This window comes from Micromys minutus (assembly GCF_963924665.1).
Source record: "Micromys minutus genome assembly, chromosome: 23".
In the NCBI taxonomy this organism is placed as follows: domain Eukaryota; kingdom Metazoa; phylum Chordata; class Mammalia; order Rodentia; family Muridae; genus Micromys; species Micromys minutus.
The window spans coordinates 29,455,752-29,482,621 of record NC_137958.1 but is presented as its reverse complement, the minus strand read 5'-3'; the positions used below and the strand labels follow the sequence as shown (position 1 = coordinate 29,482,621).

The 26,870-nt window shown below is 43.9% G+C and overlaps 1 protein-coding gene across 1 annotated transcript in view; it reads left to right on the top strand.

The window, feature by feature from the left end:
* CDK6 (cyclin dependent kinase 6) overlaps nucleotides 1-26,870 on the top strand; it is a gene marked incomplete at both ends in the record, with an annotated part of 167,544 nt that overhangs the window by 61,524 nt on the left and 79,150 nt on the right. The window contains one exon of the mRNA XM_080936408.1: nucleotides 20,678-20,845. Within this exon, the coding sequence (XP_080792534.1) occupies nucleotides 20,678-20,845 (168 nt within the window). The remainder of the gene's footprint in view (nucleotides 1-20,677; nucleotides 20,846-26,870) is intronic.

The following is a 26,870-nucleotide window of genomic DNA, read 5'->3' as shown; positions in this document are numbered from 1 at the left end:
TCTTCACCAGGAACTGTGATTTCTCTTACAAAGCATACGAGAGAGCTGTAGGAAATGAGAAACGGGCTCTGAAGAGAAAAGCCGTTGATGCTGAGAGACAGACCCCCAACCCCCATGGGATAAATAGAAGCTTCTGTAAACTGTACTGTGTTCTCTAAAGATGGGACTGATTGAACCACTGGGACCTGGATGGAGTCCTGACCGACCTCTCTGTAAGCATGTAACTGCTTGGAGGGGACCGATCTGAGGAGGTCTGATTCCTGACACAGTGCGACACGTGAATGACGTGTTATTCTGTTGAGACACACTCAGTGGATCTCATCATTAAAATGCTCAGAGGAGAAGGGGTAAGAATGGTTTTCTTGCCACAGTTTAACTCCATGAGGAGATGGCTTCGTAATTGTGAGGTTAGAACTTTCTCTTCAGAAAAGATACCATTTGCTTAGGAACGTGAAAACGGGAGAAGTTATTTTTAAAAGGAAAAAAAAAATCAATAGATGTTTATTTGAATGATTGCCTTACAACGTGAAACACTGGAGTGGGAGATCATACGTGAATTTCATTGTGTTTATAATGTTCGGTGCAGGTGACTTGACACTGGTTAAAATAATTTTAAGGGGCCAGCAGAATGACTGAATGTCGGTTAAGGCACTTGCCAATGTCCCAGTCAAAACTACTGTTTCAAAAGAAACAAGAAGAAACAGATTTCTAAACCTCAAGGCAGGTTAGGGGACAAGAGGACAAGAGAATTCCCCTGGAAGGCTGGACAACCTGATATGCACAGGTCAGCAGAAATGAGATGCCCTGTGTCCGCAGATTGGAGGGAGAAAGTGGACTCCCCAAAGCTGTCCTCTGACCTCACCCCCCCATAGCATGCTTGCACAGTCTGTGCACATGCACACACACCAGAAGCTATCTCATTCAATTCTGTATAAAAAGAACTGCTATGATCATCAACCAGTGAGAGCTTGAGGTGCTGTCAGAGATGGGTGTCAAGGCTGGTCTCTGTGGCCTCATCTAGTCTGAGACTCATCTTATAGGCCGGAAAGCAGTAACCAGGGAGGCAACGAACTCAAAAGCCATACGTACATCTCCACAGCTGAGTCAGTAGATCCCAGTGATGGCCGGTCCAGGCATCCACAGCCTGACAGCAAGATGAAGTGAGAACCATGAGACCTGGAGACACACAGCCTACCTCGGTCAGTCAGCAGAGGCTTCTCCTGTAATGTCAGAACCTTTGTTAACAGGGGCATTTCTACTGGCCTCTGTGGTGTAGAGTCACTGATTTCAGGAACGGATTGTCCTGTCCAATTTTATCTGATAACACATAATTTTGACATTAACTCTTAGGCTTAATATGAACATCAGTGTATGGTTTGGAGAACCTTGATATTTAAAAATCCTTTAAACATTAGACCACAAAGGAAAAAATCATCAAGTGTACGCATATGTGAGCCTACCATAAATTTATGCTCCATCCCTAATGAAGGAACCTCCTTGTCCTGTAGATGGATAGACTCCATGCAATTTTTCTATTGCTCGTGCTATTAAGCTCTGATTTTAAGAGGATAAGCAGAAATTGGCTCTGAAGTCTCTGAGCTTAGGTGGATATCAAAGCCTGACATTTAATACAGTAAAAAGAGTCAGAATCCAGTTTTCAGAAGTGGATTTATATACCATCAAATGGGTTATTTAGGCTAAATATGAAAACGGATGGGAAATAAACTTGTGATACTTTCTTGCTGTTTAAATAGGATGGTTTTCTCAGAATTCTTACTTAGGCCTCATGTTAAGATCTGTCCAAAACTGCATAGCTGCAAAGGAAGCCCTTACCTGCAGCCTGCAGATTGTAGAGGAACCAGATGTTTGTGAATGGCCACAGGAGAGACAGCACACTCACTGAGGAGCAAGAGTGAGCTAATTAGACGAAGCACCCTGGCCTGGACTTGGTGGAAGGCCCCCAAATCATTACTAACAACTGTGGTATTCAGAATAATAACATCAATCAAGGTGAACCGCTCCGGTCATCATGTGCCCGTATGCAACTCCATAAAAATTCTCCTGTTTTGGCATTAATTAATAGTGACTGCATTTCACAGAATGGCTTATTTCATTGAAAACACTTGTGTTCAAACATGTCCACTAAGGACTCCTTTCTAGCATTCATTAAGTTTATAATTGCCGAGTTCTCGTGGGAAACGGAGGTTTCTCATCTTAAGTCCCGAAGTTTCGACGGGATTTGATGTAGCGTTTCATTTTGCTTCAAGTTCTAATGACTCACTGCATTCTTTCCCCCAGCACTTACCCACTGTTTACCCTCAGAGCTTGCTCTCATGTAGACACAAGCCTCAAGAATCAATAACCATGACGATTTATGAACAGCGGAACGCTTCAGCCTTCCTAATGCCACCGGAGGACATTGTCTTGTCTACAGGTTGGAGTCAAATGAGTGTTTCCTCTATGTTTATATCTGGATTTGGCTTTTTAAGTTCTGAGGGAATCTTGTCGCTGGTGCAGGCTCAGATATTCTTCTGCAGTTGGGTTGTAGTACAGTGTTAACTTTACAGATGGAGGCATCTCATTAATCACTAACTAATGACTTGCCCAAGTTCACACAAGTTAAGAGCCAGGAGGTAAACTTGACTCTTGCCCAATCTATTAGACTGTTTTCATCTCGGCTCCTATAGTAGAATTAAATATAATTTATATTTTTGTCAATGCTCTTTAATGAGTAAGCCCCATTTACATAAATGTTTTAACATTTTCATACCCTCTGGGCCTTTACAGTAATTTTATTTTTATTATTGTAATTATGATGTCTCTAAGTGAGAAATGAAATGAAAATCATTGCAGTACATTTTATTGTCGTTAATACCTGGGCATCGATGGACAGGATTCTGTAACAAAGATTGTTCCTTAGCTGTTGGCTGGATGTTCTTTTATACACCCCCCACCCCCATTTATCTCTGAAGTTATATCTAGAGTTACGGCAAGCATTTTCTTACTTCCACGGATCTGCAGAACAGCTGCTGAAGAACACACACCTCAGTGTACTTGATCTTTTTCTAAAAAGGCTTCTTGTTCTCAGAGGCCAGTCCTTCCCTGTGAGACCTGTGACAGGAATGCAGAGGAGGCCAAAGGATCCAAGGACAGAAGGCCACATGAGGATGAGAAATCTCTTTGACACACGTTTTTCTTTTACGTTTTATGTATCTACTTACTTACCAAACTGTGTGATCCCCTTCCCACAGGCCCTCCCTCCATCCTTTCTCCCCTTCTTCTCTCAGAGGGTAGGGTCTCCCTCAAGTCTCTGCCACTGAGGCCAGACGAGGTAGCCCTGTTGGGCAACAGTATCCACAGTCAGGCTGCAGCTTTAGGGAGAGCCTTCACTCCTCTTGTTGGGGATTCACATGGAGACTGAGCTGCGGGTCGGCTACGTCTGTGCTGGGAGTGCCTTATTCTAGCCTGTGTGTTCTTCGGTTGGTGGCTCAGTCTCTAAGAGCTCCCAGAATTCTAGGTTAGTTGACTTTGTGGTCCTTCTATGGGGTTCCCAACCCCCCCCAGGACCTTCAATTATCCCCCAGTTCTTCCCCAAGAGTCACCGAATCCAATGTTCGGCTGTCACACTCAAAGTTTTAAGATAAAAACAAAGTTCTCACTGCGTAGCCCAGGACAGCTCCAAGCTCAGGGCTCCGTACCTCTGCCCTCTGAGCTCTCAAGAGCTGGGATTGCATGTCTACTGCACCAGGTCTGGTTCCTTGCTCCTGATGGAGAGCCTGCATGAAGCGGTCCTCACCTCACCAACTATGCGATTCGCTGAACAAGACACAGTCCCAGCTCAAGCTAGGAAAGCTGACAAGGTTTATCTATTGAGCCCAGAAAGTTAGAGGCCTACACAAAATGGAGGCGGTCATTGTCAACCTTCCCTGGAAGCCATTTTCTAAGGCTTCAGAGCATTCTCTAAGCACAAATTAGTGAAATTATAAAATGTCCCTACCAGGGTACGACTTGGGATTTGTATATTTCTGCCTCCTCGTACAACATTTATGAACGTAAATCCTGAATCCATTGGTAAGCTCCCAGAAGTTATACTCATATTTGTTCTAGACATCAGACATTCTGTTCCCGTTTCCATAGGATTGTTTTCAACAGCAAACATCTGCACTTGGTGTGACTTGTTACTGGCTTGCTGAATTGCCATACTTACTTGCACATTCCTCTAAAAGCAGTGTTAATTTTGCCCTGACTTTGTTATTGATCAACTCGGTGGGGGCGTGGGGGGCGTGGCAGGGTGAGTTCGGGCTTCATTCTTTTTCAGTTTTTAATTTATATGAGTATATTTTAGTTATCTTCAGACACAGCAGAAGCGGGCATTGGATCCCTTTACAGATGGTTGTGAACCACCATGTGGTTGCTGGGAATTGAACTCAGGACCTCTGGAAGAGCCGTCGGTGCTCTAACCACTGAGCCATCTCTCCAGCCCCTGGAGCCGCATTCTTAACATTGTATTCTGTTCTACTGCCGCCACATTCTCTGTGTGACTATCTGCCTGTGAGAAGTCGTACCGCTTTCCTTCCATTCCCATACTGTATTTCTCAATGTATGTATTCCATATAATTATTTCCCTGGCAGTTTCCAGCCCATCATTTGTGTATTTTCAGGTAAAGAGATACATCAAATCAGCGTTTTTTTTTGAACTCTATAAACACGTGCTCAACATCTTTCCTCGTGTGGGCACACCGTTCCAGCATGGCACTAGAGAGGGTTGAAGGTACGGGAAGCTCTGTCTTTTCATGCTTCAACCCAGTCTAGAGCATTCCAGCAAGAAATGCTACTCATTAAAACAGAAAGGATCCGGGCAAGTGCTGCAAGGAGTAGACATCCCCTGGGACACACGTGGCGGGATCACAAAGGGGCTGAAAGGACCGAAGTGCAGGTGGCCCCGTGGCTGTGAGGATCTCACTTGCAAACTCTACAGGATTTCAGGGTTGGCCGTGGACTGGCTTTTATTTTCCTTTCTCCATTGCTCTTTAAATACAGACTCACCTTGCACCTTTTGTCTCGGGATCCCATAGGTCCGGGAGAGGAGTGGCTGGTGGGATCCTCGTACCTACACTCCAGCCCTCGGAAGGTTTTCAGGAAACAGCTTGTCGGCCAGATTATAGTAAACCGTAATACCGTTTGATACTCCCATAATCCAAAGACCCAGAAGGCAATGTGTGCATACTTCATTTTATCTGTTTGATGTGGTGAAAGTCCCTGGCAATGTGACACCTGGTTACTCGCCTGAGCAAGTCGCTTAAGCTCCTCCAGCTCCAGTTTATCTGTAGAACGACTGCAAAGGTGTGCCAGTCAGAGGCACAGTTTTGTGCAGAATCCACTGTCCTGGTGACAGAAGGCAGTGTGTACTTTGAGGCTATTCCCAGTGATTCAGATGTGAAGACTTGGGGAGCCACAGTTCTGCCCCAGCATCTCCCTCATGATGCCTCTAATGATCAAGTAGAGTTTGCAGATAGGCCCTTATGGCTCGCCAGCATTACTTCGTGTCCATAAAACCTGTTTTCCTCCTGGTTTGGCCCTTTGTTCTATCACTTTCTTGCTGATAATATACGAGTTGTCTAAGTTGCTATTAAAAGTCTTCAGACCCTCTGAAAGGCCAGTCCTATAAAATTTTATTATAAAGCGTCTAAATATAGACCACGCACTGTGCTATCGAAAGTTAAGGGAGTTCTTGTTAAGAATTTTCCATTGCACACTGGAACACTTCACAAGTAAAAGCCCCGGGAAAAGCAGTCTATTTAACATCTGTGTGCTTTCCCTCAAGCTTCAGTCACTGTGTTTTCTCGGTGGCACCAGACCAAATTGAAACGCTGGTTTAAAAGTCCTTTAAAATGCAGCAGCTTTTAGACATGGGTAACATGTTTTCATGGGAACCATGTAAAGTCTGTTCGAGATTTACACCTTGTTTGTTCTGTAAGTCCTTCTGCAGGATGTTGGTCCCACCCGTGCCGACGACGAGCTTACGTTGCGTCAGCCCACCTTATATGGAGATAGTATGAAATTGAGATGCCACACAAGCCAGACCACACGGACACCACATGAGTGCTGTAAATGACAAGTGTTGCAGGAACAGAGACTGGGAAACAGCCCCAGCTTCGTGAAGGAAGCGGCAGTGTTAAAGGGCTTTGAAGACAGCGATTTGAGACTTGAGTGACATGTGCCAGTTCAGGCTAGGACTTAGAAGCCACGGTCGGGTTTTGCTAGTTTCCTCTTAGGGGAAGGTGGCACCAGCCTGGGCACATCCAGACAGATGAGGAAGACGTGTGATTGTTGGATTGTTGAGGTGCTCAGAGGTGATGGCAGCCTCTGGAGTTGTCAAATTTTAAGCAGATTAGTCAGGTAGTGATGAGCTCACTTAAGACATTACAATAGATTTGCCGGAGAAGCTGGTTCGTTTGATTGGGGAGCGGAGAAGGGGGTTAGTATAAATGTGCCTTTGTTGAACAAATGGAGAACTGAATTACAAAGGAAGGCTTGCCAGGACCTGGCTCGTTATTCCTCGTCTAGAGGAAAAGCAGATGTAGGTAATTAGAGATAAGAATTGCTTGTTTAAGAACGAGAGTGGTGATTTGGTCTTGTTGAATTAAGCCTAAAAAGAGAAATTATGCATGAGGGTACTTTCTGTCTGAGATCTGAGAACCTTTTGAGGAATTGGACTCTAGGAAAGAACCCACATACCGGAAAAGGGAAATGTTATGTTTTCTACAAGATAGTTCATGGATAGACCTAGCTGTCTAGTAAAGTTGGTCTTGATTATAAAGAGGCTTCCTGGAGAATAAAAAAGTGGGCTGGGGGAGGTAACAGCTCAGTAGCAGAACACCTTCTTAACTTGTATGAGACCCTGGTTCAATCCCCAATATGAAATAACACAAACAAAACCATATTAATATATTCAACAATTCCCAAACTCGCTTTAAAGAAATGAAAAGAAAAGCTGTAATGAAATGTCTCCCATAAAACTGGTCCAAAAGAAAAGAAGGTTCAAAAATGGAAGGAAGGATTGTATGAGCTGGAGGAGTCGAGGACACCTTGAGGTCACGACCCACAGTATCTGCTAAGCGGGGGATCATAGGAACTGAAACAACAAATGAGGGCCTCATAAAGTCTTATCTAGGTGTTCTGCATATACCTTATGGTTGTGTGTGTTGTTTTTGTGAGACTCCTAACAGTGACAGTATGGAGGAGTGTCTCTGACTCTTTGCCAGCTCTTGGGACCCTTTTCGTCCTACTGGGTCACCTCATCCACCCTGATACAAGGGTTTGTGCCTAGTCTTGTTGTAACCTGTTATACCATGTTCATTGATATCCCTGGGAGGCTTGCTCTTTTCTGAAGAGAAATGAAGGAGTAAATCCGGGGGAGAGGGGAGCTGGTGGACTTGGATGAGTTGAGGGAGGGGCGACTGGGATTGGGATGTAAGGTATGAGAGAAGAATCTTTCAAAAGGGAAAGGAGGGTTTATGATACCACCAGTTCAGCAGTTCAAAATGTAGTGTGTGTTTGTGTTTCATATTGGGGATTCGTGCCTGTCAGCTTTTATGTATTGTACTTTTAGCAAACAGAAGTTCAAAGTTGCTGTGAAAAGGCACCATTGGTTTGGCTTTCATTTTGAAACATTCTAAACAGCTAAATTAAGGTTTAGGGGTGGTAACAGCGCATGCCTTTAATCTCAGCATTCAGGAGGAATCAGTAGATGGATCTCTGTGGTTCAGCCTGGTCTACAGACAGAGTTCCAGGATGGCCAGGTCCTCACAGAGACACCCTGTCTCGAAAAAACAAAAAAAGAAAGGAGAAAGTTTAGAGGACTGAAAAGAGCTCTTGCTTCTCGTGCAAAGGACATGGGTGTGGGTTCTGTCACCCACACTGCAGCTCACAACCTCAGTTCTAGACGATACACACTCACTTCTAAACTCTGCAGGCAGAAGGTATGGTTCAAATCCATAAAACAGGTCTTTTTTTAAAAAAATGATTCTAGAAAACAACCTGACATTTTTTAGTATTGTTTTTGCCAGGCATGGTGACCAAAGCCAGTGATCCTAACACATGGGAGGCAGACACAGGAGTCGGAGGCCAGCATGTTCCACACGACACTCTTTTAATTAAAATAAACCAATGACTTAAATAAATAGGCCAAACAATCGTTTTATTGTCCTTCAGAGTCAACTCTGTCTTTACCTTTGTGTCCAGATAACCTTGCAGACTCACATAACCTCTCCAGCGTCTGCTCACCTTCCCCCCCCCCCTTAACCTAAAATGAAGATGTTAATGCGTCACAGTAAGACTGTCTCTTGTTGCTCTTTAATTCAAATGTTACTAGCCATCGCTCTATGGCTTCCTCTTACCTCGAGAGAATGCTGTGTTTCCAGCGCTGTGATGAAATGACTGGAAGATTGGAGGTTGATGTTGCCGTCCAGGAATCAGTTGACAGTCGCTGGGGCATGTAAGGAGACAGCAGAGCGCGGCGGTGCTCTGTTGACATCTGATCACATGCAGGAAAGAGGGCGAGCGTGGAGCTGGAGAGGTAGCTCAGTGGTTGAGAGCACTTGCTGCTCTTGGCGAGAACCGTGTCGTTCCCCGGCACCCACTCAGCAGTTTGCAGTCACTTCTCACCTCAGTTTCAGGAAAGCCAATGCCCTGTTCTGCCTCCTTGGATTCCCAGTGTTCACATAACCTCACACAGGCATGTATACATTATACATACAAACATTCGTATGTACATACATACATACATACATACATACATACATAAAGATGAGTAAATGTTAAAGGAGAAGGGTATCTCACAAGCATTTTGTAGGCATGCTCTCAGTAACCTAAAACCTCACAGGCCCCACCTCTTAAAGTCTCTAGTTTCTCCCTGTAGTATCAAACTGAAGGCCAAGTCTTTAACAGACTGACTGTTAGCACATGTCAGATTGAAATTAGTGGATATAGATTTATATTTACTATTGGTGAATATTTGGGGTATTTCCCTGTTTGTTTTTGTTTGTTTGGTGGTGGTGGTGGTGGTTGATTGGTTGGGTTTTTTATTGTTGTTGTTGTTGTTGTTTAAGTCTTTTAAGCAAAATAGCAGCAAGCCTTTTTGTTTTGACTTATTATAAATTTGAGCTGTTGGATCTGTAGGGTGAGTCTCCAGAAATAGAATTAGTGAGTCATAACATATTTTTAGAACTGCGTTCATTCCCATGCGCATATATTAATGGGTGGACAGATTGATTGATTTTTTTTTTCCCCTTACATTGGAGTCACAAGGCCAGGTGTACTTGAGACACAAGTTCAGGACACACCCCGGCTTCTAGAGGATTGGACTCTATAATTAGGCTCCTTCCCTGACCTCCCTGGTCAGCTTTCCACGACATTACTCAGCTCCAGGCTAAATGCCACTGTTCTATAGTTTCTGTCCACATAGCTAACACATCTATGACAGACTCAGAGTGAATGAATGTCTAAGAAATAACAACATAGGTCAAGTACATATGGAATGGCTAAGTGTCCCCTCCCTACTGTCTCCTTTTTAGTCAAGGAAGGACATACTGTAGTAACCGGACATCCAAATAAGCTCTGAGACGGTGCTGTATGTGCTTGTGGGGTATGGGAGGGAGGGGGCGGCAGCCTGTGGGTGTGGAGAGAATTGTTCCCAAGACTTGCTTTAAGTAAGTCCTCAAACGTGAGGTAGGTGGAGGCAGACAGGACATGTGTATTGGAAGATATGTGCATGTTGGGGGATCCAGTAATGTAGGGAGTACCCAAGGAAAGGGAGAACAGTGCCACAAAAGAACCAAAGTCGTCATCATCCTCTGTGGTTAGTAAAAGAGTCAGGAGAACAGCTGGAAACAAAAACCAGGGGTCATTTGGGATCAAACAGTAAAGCACTTGATGTATCTGTTTGTTTTAAAAGTGAACTGTTCCATCCCTCACTGAAGACCTGTTGCAAACTGGTAAGTGCCGGGAGGGGAGAGTAGGTCTTCTTAAGAGTGTAACCCCTGGTGGGTCAACCACAGTCCAGTGGAAGGCCACATGTCTGAGAACATTTGGGCAGGACAGTTAGATTTAATGGATTAAAGAATGTAGAGGACACGAGATTAGGTAGGTTTGGAAGAGTCAGGGATGGGGTTAATATGATCAGAATACATTGTATAAAATTATCAAAGGAGAGTAAAAAATGCACGGAATTTTTAAAAACTAAAATTTAAAAATTGGATGAGCAGTAGAGGACTCCTGTATGATTGAGACTGCCCTTTGGAAATACCACTCAACATTATAGAGCAAAGAGAAAAGACAGTTAAGCTAAATATAGGAGTGATGTATATATGAACAGTGTTGTCAGGTTGGGCACGAAGACACTGGCAACTTGGTTAGGGTTGAGAAGGGGAGAGACAGTAAATTGCTTTTACTGAAAAATAATTTAGACACTCTCATGACCAGGACTCGGTTGGGTGGTTTTTCTGAATCCATCAGTGAGTTAAGTTTTAGGTCATTGTACGGAAATAAAGCCTGGAAAACAAGTTTTGAAAGAGACTTTCACAAAATACTCATTTTGGTGCAGATTGAGTTTGCTGTTGCTGTGGCATGTTCTAGAAAATATATTGGGAAGTGGTGAAATGCGTACATTTGGGAATGGTCCTTAACCGCTGTTAGGACTTGAGATGTCTCCAATTATGACCAGTATGTAAGTTGAAGCCTTGACTTTGGTAAGATGGCAGAGGCAGAACTTTCATTCAAGAATGTGTATGTATGTTGCTTATAAGAAAACTCAGGGTCTCCTGTGTCCCAGATGAGAACTCGGCCACCAATATGTCCCTGGTGCTTGGTTTGTTGAGCTTGCGTGTCATTTACATAGCCTAGGCTGGCCTTAAAATTTGCAGTCCTCCTGCCTTGGCCTCCCAAAGTGCTGGAGTAATGGAGGCTACCTAGATCCTAAGGTACTCTTGAAAAGTGCAGTTGCTAATGAAAGCAGGCAGGGAACTCAACAAATGTTGAATGTGGCAGCCATGGCAGACAGTAGAGAAGGGCATTTACCTTAGACACAGCAAAGGCAGTACCCTGTGGGGCTTGTGTCTCTGTTGACATTGTGGTGGTAAGGAGGGCAGGTGGTTCATGACTCCCGTAGGAAGAGATGGAAAACGGTTTGTGGTACCCAGAAAACCAGACTCACAAAAAAAGACTGGGGACTGAAGGTGAGCAGCTAGGAAGGTTGCAAGAGAGAGGCATGTGTAGAAAAACAGGAGGTTCAGAACGGGAGTGACATTTTGCAAACTTATCAGTAAGGTAGCCGCGCCTGCACTCCCAGGCAGGGTCTTTCCCTGAAGTCTTCCTATGAAGTCAGTTTTCATGTTAACCTGCCAGATCCCAGTCATGCCGCCGTCACAGATCATCTGCCCTGGTCTCAGAGATTAGCCCTTTAGTTCCATCTGGCTCCCAAATCCCCTCCATTCTAGGCCTCTGTGACCATCTGCAGCCTCTTCCGTAGATTCAAAAGGCTACTAGTGAAGGGTGTGTGGTTCTTCTCTCTCCTGAGAGGCTTCAGATCTGCACCAACGCAGAATGAAGACCCGAGTCCCCATAAACAGCTGTGCGGGCAGCTCTTCCCCCCAAAAATAGTGTATGCAGATGTGTTTATGGGAGGAGGAATCGTTTGCTCTCCGAGCTGTTCTAGGCCTCTCACCACTGTGCAAGGGCCTTTCTTTTTGTGAAGAGATACATTGTGGCAAGCAGTCTTTTACAACCCATAATCATCATCATCATCATCATCATCTTGTAAAGGCCATTTTTGACCAAATGAAGCCAAGTGTTCTTTTCAGAATCTGCTCCCACCCCCTCCCCACCCCACTTCTGCACTGGAATGCACACAGGTCAGTAATGGATAACAGAAGGAAATGATGTCACAATTCTAGTTCTTATTTGCTAAGCTGAGAAAGCAACCCGAGTTAGTTGCATAAGAAAGCTTACCAACCCCCCCTCCTATAGCATGTGTGTTCAACAACTAAGTAAAAGTTAAGATTACATTTCTCAGTTATGTAGGTATTTACATGCAAGAGGACAAGGACAATTTGAAGGACCCCTCAACACATTGGAGGGCCCCAAAGAAAAGTTTCTCTAAGAGTAGTTTAGAAAAAAAATCACATGTACCTTAGAAAGTTGGATTATTTATGAAAAGAGACAGTCCTCTGCTCACTGAATAATAACAGAAAATTTGAAGATCCTTCCAGACCTGAGGCTAGCAATCTGTGAAGTGTCAAATTAAGTACAGGCCACATGACTCTTGATTTAATTAAAAGTTCCAACTATTTAAAGAGTCTTTTCTTTGGTTCGGGCAGTTGCGTTTGTTGATCCTAATAACAAACGTTTAGAAAGAAGGGAGGCTAAAGTGTGCCCACTGGCGACCGACCCCATTCCTGATGCTGGGAGTTTCCTCACAACCACTCGATGAGAAAGTGTTGTCCATTCTTTAAGATAAGGAAACGGAGACGAGACTGGTTCGGGTGTCACTAGACTCTCAGGAGACATCACAGTGTGGTTACCCCGTGAAAACTAAAAATCACGGTGGTCCCCACAGTTGCCGTTTCTACTTCCTCTCCTTTTATTATTCTAGTTTGTGCCCTTAGTAGATCAACAACCTCCTTTTTCGCCTCCTTTTCATCCTATCTCCTAAACTTTCAACAGTAACCGCCCAATCTTTTGTATTCGGTCGCCACACTAACTGTAAGAGATGGGACTTTAAAGACCCAGCAGTAAAGCTCTCTGGAGTGTGGTGCCGCTTTGGTAGTGTGTCCTCTCAAGGGTCCCGTCTGGTGAGGCTGCAGCCGGGTTCCTAACTCTGAAGCACCATGTTCTCTAGAAACTTCTCTCTGCTAGTGTTCTCTTTCATGGCAGACACTTCCCCACACCAGACAGACCTAGCCCACTGCTCAGGTTGGCTCAGGAGCTCCTTTGGCCTCTGTCTATAAGAGCACATGTGCCCTCTGTGGTCCTGATCACAAACCAGCTTGAAGTGTGTAGGTACAAGCTCATATCTTTTATCCTTGTTAATGTAAGTGTCCCTTGGGCCTCAGTCTCTGAGAGCATCTATGTAATAGTGCCTACTGCAATGTCTTATACATTGTAGGTGCTTCATAGTTCTCTTCAATAAATGGGTAGCTGGTTATTGTGTGTAGTTTACAATATGTCAAATATTATAGTATATAATATTCTACTTTATGTGTTCTATATAACATATACGTATACATATAGTTTTGAACCTTTTAAAATATCCACTTTTGAGGCTGTTTCCTTTTTGTAGATGTAGAAACAAAGACTCAAAAAGATGCACATGGCCCACCTTAGTTTTTATGACTAGTAAGCACAAAACTTTGATCTCGGAATCCAGTTCATTTTCTTTACACGGGTACAGGCTGATGGAAGTGGAAGTAAGGTGAGAGCCCTCTGCTACGCTCCTCTTACCATGAGGAAAGTGCTTCCCAAGACCGATTGCTTGCCCACACAGGACTCTCCACCCCTGGATTGGTTGCTTGTGAATAGAAATAGAACTGTCCTGGTTGCTTCAGATCATCTGTTCCTGGCCGGCTGCCCACCACAGTGTCTGCGCAGAAGGGAGGCAATTGTCCCCTCTACCCATGGATACTAACGCATGTGACACGTTACCTCATTTAGGAGGGAAGTGTGAAGCAAGGGGGGAAGACTCTCAGAAGAAGAAATTGAGAAGGAGAACAAGGAAAGGCACAACTGTTGGAAAGTGTGAGGCCGCTGTTTCATTTGGGAAATGGGGAAGTAGTCCCAGCATGCTGTCCAAAAGAAAGCTTCTTGGAATGATGTGTATAAATCCAGGCAACCCGAGTACCTCAGCCTCGTACCTTGTCTTTGTACAGTGCGGCTCGGAAAGAGTTATAAGTAACAATTGCATGTTTGTAGTTTCGTTTCCTGATGACTTCCTGCAGCGGGTTAATAATAGCCATTTCGATGAGGTAATGATTTCTTCTTCCAGACTGTTCATTGATGTCATTGCTTTGTCACCTGAATACCAGTGCCCTTTTGAGTTTTGCTGAAAGTGAGTTGATTCTCATTTTTCTGGAGTTGAGGCAGAGTCTTTGCTGTCTCAGTGTTTCTCACCACCTCTGGGGGGGGGAATAATGACGTAGATGCCTTAAACTGCCATTTGGTGAATTAAATTTATACACAATAAATAAACAAACAGCCACATAATGCATGCTTTTATCCATTTGACTGAAGCAGCAGACAGCCGGCACTTCTGGGGTCTTGTGCCTTTGTTTCTCTATGTGGCACTGTGATGTGGCTTGCCACCTTCCTCAGCCTTGTCACTTCCCTCATGTCCAGTGACAAGCACCAAGTAAAGCGGAAGCCAAAGGGGCACAGCACCACCCCCCCACCCCCGTGCTCTTCTTTGGAACAGAGCTCATGTGTGACTCTTGGAGCCTGTCTTCAAGCTTTGCTTAATTGCCCACTTTACATTCTCCGTTCATAGAACTCAATGTTTTAAGCCTGTGTCTCGCTTCCTAAGAGGGTTTTGCTCTATGTTGGGTTTGAGGGCAACATTCTCTCGTGAACCGATGTGAGGGGTCAGTCTTACCCGTGCGTGACTGCGTATAGAAGTCTCTGAAGATTGTCATGACCGTTAGAAATTGATCAGAGAATGCAAGAGGAGCAGGGGCCTGCTGAGTTTTGCGTTAAGTCAGGAATTTAAGCTTGTGGGAGTTGCCCTTCACAGGCATTCCCAAAGTGTAGAAAGCCGTGGGCACCTATTTCCTGAACAAGACCTTAACATGGCTGTGCTATTCTCTGTTAGTCCTATATTTAACAATATTGCACCATTTTGTGGAAGAACTGAGATTCTAAAGATGCTAAGAGTTGATCCAGCAAACCCATCTGAGTATGTATCCAGAAGAATTGAAAGAGAGGCAGCAAATAGAATCGCACGCCTGCATCCATAGCAGCCTTCTTCACAGAAACCAATGCGAAGTCTGTTGTCATCCGTGGAGAAGTGGTGGGAATTGATGTGTTTAAATACTATACAGCCTTGAAAAAGACAAGCCAATACATAGCACATCATATAGTCTTACTCTAGGTAAATGGACCATTCCCAACTGATACACCGTGATTCCATACATGAGGATCGCGGGGTAAAATCAGAGGAATGTAGTTGCCAGAGGGAGAAGAGAGGAAAGTATAGGAGTTGTGGTGGAGTCTACAGTTTCAAGTTTTGTAAGATGAAACAGTTATACATGTTGGCTCCCAGGTAGTGTGAATGGCTTAGTACTGAGTATAAAGTTAAAATGGTCCAAGATAGTAAGTCAGCTCTGTGCTATCATTAACACTGTATCTTGTGTATCGATGTTAGTAATAAGGAAAAATGGATTCTGGGACTACTGGTCCTCGCTGCTGCTCTAAGCCATCGGTTCTCCCTCTGACTGAACAGTGGGCTGGCTCAGGTAGCCTCTGCCACACCTCCCCTTCCCATAACACCTGCTTTCTGCTGCCACCAGGTTATTGTGACAAATTCTGCTGTACATGTGACATTTTAACCTGCAGACTCCAGACACTCTCTGGGAACAAGATATGCATATGCGGGGTTTGGGGCTTTATAGAAAGGCAATTCTTGCTGCGAAATCCAAACTGGCCTCAACCTCCGGATCCTGAGTATTCATATTACAGGCAGGTGCCACGGCTTCCGGCGCTAAAGAAACTCTAATAACATCTTTGCGAAGAACATGGCTTGTGTATTTAAGGAGAAAAATGAGTGGTACTGTCTACATTGTTATGTGTCCTGTTTTTACTTTTTGAACGAATAAACACTTGTATATTTTTAGGACAGTAAAACTTTGTTCTCAATAAACTCTAAGAACATGAGCAAACAGCTCAAAGATACATAGATATTTTTCATTCGTTTTATTAGTCATTTTCATTTTTAAAGCTGCCGTTTCTGAGACTTATCAGACGTCCTACGTTGACTATTACAGTATCATTTGAAAATTGAAAATTAGCCTTCGGCCTCTGTAGATGGAAAGTAGGGCTCTGTCATACATTTTTTAACCATTATAAGCCTCCGGGTCATTTTTAGTTTGCTTATTTTTATATTTAAAGCAATGCTCAGGCCGTTTGTGTCAAAACCTTGCTCCATGGATGTTGGGGAAAACATCTGAAGGTGTGCTTGTCTTGAAGAGCCAAATTGGGGGTGAAGAACTCTGGGTTCACGCATCTCTGGTCTCCTTGCACTGCCTCAGTTGGGTTACTGTGGGGGGTATTTGGGACTTCTATAGGACAGATTAATTCATATTAAAATCTTGAACTGTTTGACAGTATGGCTTGTAACACTGTAGAGGGAGATAAAGCATGGAGACTGCCCTTCGAATTCTTTACAAAAGGCCTCTCTTCTTGTGCCTTCAGCTGATTCTTGGATGATACTGGAGTTCGCTCGTTATTACTGTTGTGTAGAGTTGGAATCGTGCCTTGATTTGGTGTCCTCTTGCCCTCCAGACATGGCTTCTCTGTGTGGCCCTGACTGTCCAGGAAGTCACTCTGTAGACCAGGCTGACCTCAAACTCAGAGATCTGCATGCCTCTGCCTCCCGACTGCTGGGATTAAAGACAGGCACCACCACACTCAGCTCTGAGTGGTAAATTCTTCCATAGAACAACCATCCGGGGTGTCATTAGCATGGACTGACCAGAGAAAGGTTTTGTGGATCCATACTATTTAATCTAAGTTAGGTGTGATGTTAGCAAATCACATTAGCCTTTAAATCAGTGCTTCTCATCCTAATGTCGAGACCATTTTTTTGTTGAGGTAATGTTCTGTGTACTTGTGTAAAGGTTGTCTTCTTGTTATTCCAGTGTTGATTTCTGTGCCAGTGGAGAACTAGATACTGTCCAGACTTTGGTGTTGTTTTTAGTAAGCACCAGTTGACTCAGTGTTTTGTAAACATTCTCCCCTATCACCTTCTGATGTTTAATAAAGAGCCGAGGGCCTATACCTGAGGCCAGAGAGGGAAGGCAGGGCGTCCAGGCAGAGATAGGAACTCTGGCAGGAATTCGGGGGCTGGAGGTTCAACAGCTAGGCATGGAGGGAGGAAAGGTTGTCCGGGCTGAAGGACAGGTTAACGGACTACATGGCAGAACATAGATTAGAGTAAACGAGTTAATTAAGTTCTAGGACTTAGCTGGGAACAAGCCTAGCTATAAGAACTAAGCATTCACAAATAAATATAAGTCATTTTTTAAGTTGGTGGGTCAAGTCTGGCAATATAGTTTCGCATAATGTGGTGACCCTCAGCCATAAAATTATTTTCCTTCCTACTTCATAACTGGAATGTTGCTACTGTTATCAGTTGGAATGGGTTTTCTATGGTCTATGGTCTTTCCATCCCCAAAAGGGTTGCAACCCACAGATGGAGAACCACTGCTTTGAACAAAGAGCTTGACCTCTGTCTACTACAGGTGCCAAAAATGACACCAAATGACACTAAGTAATATATTTACAACACACCCCAGGAAAGAAGACCACATAGCCATTAAAAATTACATTGTGTAAAAGTAGTAACTTACAATATCTTCCCAATAGTTCAGTTCGGTGTGTGTGTGTGTGTGTGTGTGTGTGTGTGTGTGTGTGTGTGTGTGACATCTAGGGACAAATTTTTGAAGTCATTTTTCTCCCTCCACTGTAGATTGCAGAGGTTAAACTGAGGTCATCAGGCTTGTACAGCCAGGACTTCTACCCAGTGACCTTTTTTCAATCTAATAAATCGTAATTTAACACACAAAAAAAACCACAAACATGTTAACTATTGTTTAAATACATTTTATTTCCATAAATATAATATATGTTATGTCAAAAAGAAAACATAAAGATCCACAAAGGTTATTTGACAGTGATATTTTCTCTGTTCTCAGTAGTTTAATTATAAGTAGGTTTTCTCCCTCTAGCATACATTTCTTCTTTAAACTTAAGGTTCTATATATTTAATGCATTATGTTAAAACACAAAGGCAACGCATACTGTTTTACTCTATAGTTCAGGCTTTTTATAAGTTCACGTGGGCTTTATTAATTAATTTGTTGGTCCAAGTTTTTTCAGTTTTTTTTTTTTTTTTTTCCTTTTGGTTATGTGTGCCAGTTACCTTGGGTTTTTCGGGTTGGGTTGGGTTGGGTTGGGTTTTTTTGGGGGGAGGGGTAAGGATCTGGTTTTGTTTGTTTTGTTTTTTTCTGGACCTGAGAACCCAACCCGGGGCCTTGTGCTGTGAATTGTCTGCTTACGTTGTTTGATCAGTGCAGCTTGAAGCGAGCAGACTCCCTGTGCTCCGTTAAGAGAACGATGCTTCGTGGACAGGAAGTGGGGCGATGAGCCAGCATGACATTACGTGAAGTTAGTCACGCTTTTTAAAAGTCCAGCGCTTACAAGCCGTGTGCATGTGTTCCCAATAAAGATGGATTTGCCTCGGCAAAAGACGACTCAGTTTGGCAAACTGTGTTTCGTTTTCACACTGCTGCTGACTGATAGTCGTCCCCAAGAATTGCAAAGCCACCCCTCACCAGAGCAGGCCCTCTCTGAGATACCCACGTTTGGAAGCTTAGGACGTAGCTCCTGCCGGCACAGAATGTCCATTAGGGGACCCGAGAAATCATGTCCACGCTCCTTTCTCATTGCATGGCCCCTTTGCACACCGTGTGGACACTGACCTTACAGTGTTGGCTCCATGTTCCTTTAGTTGTTTGTGAATCTGGCTCTCCCAGGAAACAGGAGGCAAACAGCCTTTCCCCTCCTAATAGTTCCCATCTGCTAAATGCTTACTGTGTGCTGGAGACTATCCTCACATGTTGCATTATGTTGGTTTCTTTGACGCTCGTATTAGGAAAAGTAAATGCTCTTTTCTCCATGTGACAGGTGTCAAATCTAAGAATTTGATTTTAAGAAGACACAATTCTAAACTCTAGAAACTTTCCCCCCCCCAACCAGTGTTTTTCTCAGTAAACTGATTGAGTGATGGTCTTAAATATTGAACAGAAGCAAGTCAGGTGGGGAGAGGTTAATTTGGTCTCCCGGTTTAGAATAGCCTGTCACAGTGAGGAAGGCACAGTGGGGGTGGCAGGTCCCAGCTACTGCAGCTAAAGTATGAGACAGCCAAGAAACAGAGAAGCCAAGCCAGGAGTGACCTAGCTATGCTCTCAAGATATCTCTCCTGGCCTCAGCCAGCTAACGAGCACTCCATTCCTGGCCCTCATAGGTTCATGGCCACTTCATCATTAACACAAACTCTATCCAGTCTAGCTTCAAGAATCCCCAGTGATAATAAGTCCAGCACTGTTCAGACATCCAAAGCCTCCTGAGATTCAGGGCGGACTCCTAGCTGTGAGCCCCTATAAAGTCGGAAAACAAGTTACACTAACATGGAGTAGACACCCTCAATGATTGCGAAAGGGAAGAATAGGAGGAGAACAAGGAACGTGTGACTGAAACTCATTCCTGGCATCTTAAAGTATCTTCTGCCTAACAATCCCATGAGTTTCAATTTAGCCTCACTCAGACAGTCGGGGAACAACAGAACTCAGTCATATTTCTTGGTCTTCTCAGTCGTCTGTAGTCCGATTCCTGGTTGACTTCTTGTTACCTCTGAAAACTCGTGATTGCAGTCTGCTGTACATTTGGCACCCTGGTCTTGCACACTCCACTAGACTGTTCCTGCAAGTCCTGTTGACAGCATCCTAGGCCTCCTCTGGCCTGCAGCTTATACATGCTTCTCGCAGACCACGTGTACCATTTGTGAGCTACGTGGCCAGATTTGTCAAGGCAACAATCTGTCTTCCCATACCAATTTTGCATTAGTAACTGTTATGTTGCTCTGACGGGGTATGTGACTGGAAGCCCCTTGAAGGAGAAGAGCTTTATTATGACTCATAGCTCAGGTGCTTACCATCCGTCATGGGAAGCAAACAGCTCAAGTTCAGGGCAGAGATGGCAGGAGAAATAGCCATAGTGAAAACACGGAGTCAGGGACTTTAAATAGCTTGCCTTGTTTTCCGTATTCCTTGCTTCGTTTAACTAATAAAGGACCGTGTTAAGAGATTTAAATTGTCCTGTGTTTTATTTTGCTTTTACACTCTTCACTAGATCTAGACCCTGGTGTTGTGATGACCTTGAGCCAGTATCTAGCTTACTTCAGAATATTCGTTTCTTGACCTATGGAAATAAGGCGACTTATCTCAGTATTGTGGATTAGGCTAAATTAGTTACTAAACAGAAAACTTTAAGAAAAGTGACACTTATGTATAAACGCTAAAAAAAAAAGAATAACATTTAAAAAATATTTAATTTGCCATATACTGACAGTGGAAATTACCTAATAAGTAAAAGTATGTGAAGTTAAATTCGATCTCCCGAGTGCGCTCAGTCCTCCTATTTCCCTTCCCCCAGCATCTTTTGAGGTATAGCCTTCCGGAACATTTCCTATACCAGGGGAAACTATTATTAAGCTGTCCTTTCCTAGTAAAATAATGCTAAGTAATAATCATAAAGCTAAGTGTTTTACAGTGTCCTTTGGGCAGCTGCTGGGGACTGCATGGTTAGTACACCTGCCTTAAGCATCTGCTGATGCTATGTTTGCTGTTTCCTTTAGGATATGATGTTCCAGCTTCTCCGAGGTCTGGACTTTCTTCATTCTCACAGAGTAGTGCATCGCGATCTGAAACCACAGAACATTCTGGTGACCAGCAGTGGACAGATCAAGCTGGCTGACTTTGGCCTCGCTCGCATCTATAGCTTTCAGATGGCCCTTACCTCGGTGGTAAGTGAGATCACTGTTCATCAAACTTAGATTTCTGGTTTTTATTGACAAACTGCCCCCCCCTTCATGTTCCTCATGCTGTTTCCGCCCACACTTAGACTGTGTGCTTTCTTACTAGCTGTGGCTTTGCTTATTACTACGACCTCAGACGCTTTTGAATGGGTGTGTTATATGGATGGGAGCTGATCGCAGAAATGCCTGTTGGCACCTTAGCCACTAGTAAGGAGTCAGTTACAAGTTTCTAAATGCGTTTTGCTATAACCTGTGTTTTTAAGTTGCATACATAATGTAGAAGAGGGCACAGCTCAGGTCAGGGTAGAGCAGGCAGAAGGAGTACCACCCGTGTTCAGCAGTGTAACTTGAGAAACAGCTACATCACCCACCCAGGCGGGATAACGCACTCCTGAAGCTGTGTGTGGGACGAGAGAAACTCACTTCCTAGCCCAATGGAGGCTTCACATGGGCCAGAGTAGAGAGGAACTGAGGACCTGTTTTGGCAGAGCACTGAAGCCTTTCTGTTCTTTGTCTCATTCAGATGCAGGGCCATAATAGCCCTACCATTAATTAACCCCAGTTTCTCTTTCTAGTCCATCTTGTTGAAGTCTACAGAGTCTAAGAGGAGCACCCTGTTAGTCAGTATTAGTAATTCCTTTCTTACAATCTGCTCTGTATGTAGTAAATTTGTGAGTCACTAGAAATGGAGCAGTCTTCCTTCGCTGTGTGACTAGCGAACAGGAGATGATACCGTGAACAAAGCTGTAGGAATGCTGACCTCAGACACAGCAAGTTAAAACTAAGGAGGAAAAAAAGATCCATCTTCAGCCTCAAAGAGGCTCTGAAATCGGACACTGGCCCAGACGGCGGCCATTGTGAAATGTGAGGTGATGCTGTTGGCCATGGTACAATGTGAGGGAAGGAGTGGCTGCTCCTGTCCTTGATACATGTGCTCCAAGAAAGCTGGCATTTCACACAGAAAAACAGCTTCTGGGGGTCCTGCAATGTCCGTCGTAAAGTGGGAGTCCAGGAGTGGAGACAACGGAGAAAAGTCACTTGTCCAGGAAGAACATTCAACGCACAAAACTTACATTTTGCCTCTTCTGTACACCAAGCTCAGAAATCCCGTAGCCTGCAAACCATCCATTCCCGGCACTGGATACTTAACCGTGGCACCAGATTGCTCTGGAGCGTTCTGGAAATACACTGTGCTCTTGAAAGATAAATCTTCCTTTACTTGGTGTCTGCCGGTGCCTGGGAGAAGACAAGGCCTGAGAGGGCATTTAAAGGACAGGCTTCAGCTTTGGCTGGATTGAAGCAAGCCCTGAGACTTTTACATAATCACACCAGAAAGGACTTGAATCTGTGAGCTTCCCCAGTGGGAAGGGTGAGGGAGGTGCTGTGCTTCCCTATGAAGGTTACTGGGCCTGTTTTGGGGGGCCCTGGAGAGAAGCTCGAATAGGCTTTGTGATTAAGAGGTTCATGAGAGAACAGATGAAGGAACTTCTCCTCGGCACATTCATTTGGGGGAAGAGGATGAGTCATCTTCATCCCCCTCAATTGGCCATATAACTAAAAATAAAAACAGGAAACCCAGTTGGGTTTTGCTTAACTTTTTTTTCTTTGTTAAATTTGAAGAATGGTAACCCAGCTTGTGAGTAACATCAGTTGACACCTCATTCTTGCTGAAAGTTGGCATGAATAAGCAGGAAAATACAGACTAATGATTTCCTATTCCCCCCCCCAAAAGGGCAATGGCAAACTGTATACAGCTATTACTACGTGATGTCTAGTTTGTATTGTCTATATTATATTTACCACAGTGACACAGTAAAGGGAAAGACTTCATTCCAAAAAATGATGCTCAGAATTTAATGGTAATATTAAGAGGTATGTTTTCTTTAGGGTACTGCATTTAAAACATTTCCCACTGTTAGTATTTTTTCTGCTCACAGGAAAACTCTACCTAATAAAATGATGCTTTGATTTTTACAGAACTGTATAAAAATACAATCACTGTCTTTCAGACTGAACTGATACGTTATTTTTAGTATTCATTTAATAGGCTGCACTCCACCACCTAGAAATAGAGGCATTTTACAGTAGGTTATGTCACACAAGGAAATGGAAAGCCACTTCATTTGCAGACCGACAAGAGGTTTGCCAGTTAACTGACCTGAGACCACCATCTTAACTGCTTGTGGAAAAAAAAAAAAAAAAAAAAAAAAAAAACATGTGTATATCGCTCATTTCCAAGGCTTGCCTCACACAGCTTTTCCTTCAAACCCCTTCAGAAACTGACTGTCCTTTCCTTGGCATTACTAGCATGTCTTTATTTAAAAAGGAATAAGCAAGATGGAAAAAGAGAGCAAGAGAAAGCATGCGTGCATGCATGTAAATGTATGTCAGCTTGTGCAGGCTGCATGTGTGTATGAGGAGGCCAGAAGAAGCAGCCAATTTTCTCAGAGTTAGAGTTATTTGTGGGATGCCTGGCTTGTTATATGGGGCCGGAGGTCCAAGCGCCTGTCCTCATGATTACACAGCATGAGCGTTTGTTCCCGTCCCTGGAGAAACAGCTTTCACACTATTTTCTATCTTGTTGGAAGTTATTTGGGGCTTTTATTTATAGAACAGCCGTGAGTCATTTGAACTGAGAAACTCAGTCCTGTTCCACCTGGATGTTCTCCTGGGCATTTGAGAAATACTCTTTTAATGGATAAGTTAAGAAATGCCAACATGTTGACACATGTATTTGAGTCTTTAGAAAGATCAGGAAAGGATTGCTTATACATTTAATGGTTTCAGTATTCCGCATAGCTACTCACTGGCATTAAAGCAAAAAGACTCAGTCAAACCTTCAAATGTCCAAGCTCATTCCGTATCAAGGTGTTGACTGGGTCCTTGGCTGGAATCTCTGAGCAAAAATCATGAAAGCTAAATGCCATATTTTGGTCTCATATGAGGACTGGTAGGCGGTTTGAACCCAGGTCTTGCATTTATAATACTCCTCTTTACTAAGCCGGTCACCTGGCTGAATCAAACTTTCTGTCCTGAGCAGAGAGCTGAGGGACACACAGGAATTATTGTGTCTCTGATTACTAAAGGACATTATGTCTGACTTGGTGCATTTTGACATTAGCAAGCTGTAGAAGAGGTTTTATATTCTTCCAAATAAAGGAGTAGGAGAATGACTAGACAGTGTTTCCTGTTTTCTTCACCTGTCTCTGCATGGCTGGTTTATTTGTTTTAACAGTAGCTTGTATGTACTCTTACATCTGTCCATAAAAGCTTTATGGCATTTTTACGTGTGAGTTTCCTCCAAAGCTCTGTATCCATCCACATCTTCCATATTAAAGGCATGTTAAAGTCTTGCAAACATTTCTCAAGTAAAAATCACCAAAGACAGTAGTAAACCTAATAAGGCTTTTGTTAGAGCCATACAAAGTACAAAAAAAAAAATTAAGGAGATTTTTAATGGTACTAATCAGATTCTGAAGATTTAGTACTGCCAGTTTGACACTATTTGAACTGCTTACACTGCCTCGAGCCAGGGATATAGGGGTGTGTGTGTGTGTGTGTGTGTGTGTGTGTGTGTGTGTGTGTCCCTGTCTCTGTGTTGTTAGCACTTGGTAAATACTAAAGAAACTATTCAATTTCAGATAGAGACTTTTATATGCCTCGGAAAGGAAAGGAAATGGAGTTCTGGCTTTCAGTCAACAATTACCAGTCACTTCCTCTGTGCCAGGTTCTGTCCACGAACCTTAGAGGTGATACTGAACTAAAGTGGACAGGTCTTTGCTCTCAGCGCTTACAAGCAGAATTGGGAAATAGATCTGAACGTAACAGTCACACGAAGGAATGTATCTTTAGAGACAGGAAAATACAGTCCAGGAAGAATCTCTTGTTCTGTAGAGCCACATGGCTTATGGATCTACCGAGGCTAGAACCAGAGAAGGCCACACTGGTCACCTGTGCCAGGATGTGGGATGTTTACAAGGGTCACAGCATCGTCCTTCCAGAACCTGTCTGCATTCAGGCTCACAGGACGTGTGCGCATCAAGTTATCTGCACTTGTTTTCTGTGTGTGTGCTTGGAATAAACTCCTTGAATGACACCCAGTTGGCACGCTCAAGTGACAGAGTGAAGTAGAACCAGAAGTTGAGGAACAATGTCATCTTTTACACGAGAAAATAAATTCTTTATGTTTGTTTCCTCTCCGTGCATGTGGTGTTTACTATGGAGACCTGGCAGGGGTTGAGCCTCGGCCTCAGCAGCTGAGGAGCTCCCACAGAAGCCTTCAGAGGCTGCCAGTGCATACTGAATGAATCAGACCCTGAGCATTACATGGGTGTCATGGAAAAACCCCAAAGTCCTGTCACCTCAGCACCTCAGCGAATGTTCAGGACACACCTCTAAAGCAGGAAAAGCTCCTGGAAGGCTCTCCGGTCTCAGCATCTTGCCCTGACACTAACAGGACTATTTTGTTAATACTCGCTGTTGCCAGTACATATTTCATAGCTAACAATGGGGTGTTTGTGTGGGTTTCGTTTTCACTTTGACCAGTGAGGGAAGTGGAACACAATGGGGGGCAGTGCAGAACTGGGAACAGGACACGTTTTCTTTAGGATTCCCAGGGCTGCGTACGTGGAAAATGCCAGGGCCAAAGCAAACACGAGAACTCGCCCAGATCCTCTGTTGCTCATTGTCGGTGGTAATAAAACACGGCTGAGTCGCCATCTGATAGGCTGACTCTGCTCACAGTCACGGCAGCCACCGATGACCACTGTATGAGTTTCTCCCATGTACAAAAGAGAATGAATTCTGCGCTGTACAGAAAACCGCTGTAGGCGGGTGTGCACATGTGTGCCTATTACACCAGCCCTGCTGGCAAGGTGACTCCATGACTGTTCTTGTCCATAAAAGATAGGCATTCATCTGCCCACCTAAGTGATGACTGTTAAGAATTAGTTCTAGACAAAAATAGGTGAACTGTAGTGCTCCTGCCTAGGGACTATTTTACGCACAAGAAAGAACTGGCTTTCTTTCAAATCTTCTGTACCTGTTTGGCCAGCATGTCCCGTCCAGGTATGGTGTACGTGGAGAGTGGTTGCCCCTTGGCTTTCTAAATCTTGTCCTAAACATTATCTATGGTGTCAATAGAGCCCAGAAGCCTGAGATCAGACTCACATGTAACGACTGCACGTGTTAAAGTTCCAGAGACTGGGTGCTTTAGCTAAAACTTGCAAGCAGTGGCTCCCCGAGGCTCCAGAAGATGACAGCGTCTCTCGGTCTGTTCCCTTTAACATTTCTATGGGAATACGCTTCCGTGCCGTGACCGGAAACTGTATGTACTTGGGACGACTTCCTCTTCGTAAGCTTGCCTGACGCGAATGTGTTGTTTCTGTACCCAGACTGTGAGACATGCATGGCCTTGGAATTGAATGGAAAACAGTGTTTCTAGAAGTAGGAGTTCTGTGTCCTCTAATTATTCGACTGTGTGAACAGCTTGTGTCACGACCGCCGTGTGGGGCGGGGGCAGGTGGAGTGGAGATAGCCGTATCTTCAATTCGTCTGAGCTTTAATAATCTCATAGTACACGTCAACATATGTGAATGAGATTTTGTAACATTTGGCTTAACTGTTCTTAGTCATTCGGTTCGTGTTTTACACGGGGTGGGTGAATCAGCGAGGCCTGATTCTTGAGTCCCTGCGTGGGGCTTGTACCTTTGTTTTCAGGGCAGCCCCAACCTCCCTTTCTGTCCTCACCGGCCATATACATCAGTTTATGCGACTAAGTATCTAATACCACTAAGTGTTTCGTTGTCCTTTGAGCTCGAGTCCCAGCTCCCTGTTTTCCAAATGAATTGGTGGGTACATTTCCAACTCCTCCCACTGCACGGCACAGCCTACAACATGGTATAGTTGTAAGTCCGTAGACACAGATTTGGTCTAATTATCTCACTCCGTTTTGTTGTTTCTGATAATAACTTGATCCTCTTGAGCCCCAGCAGAGGAACATTTCTATTGTGGA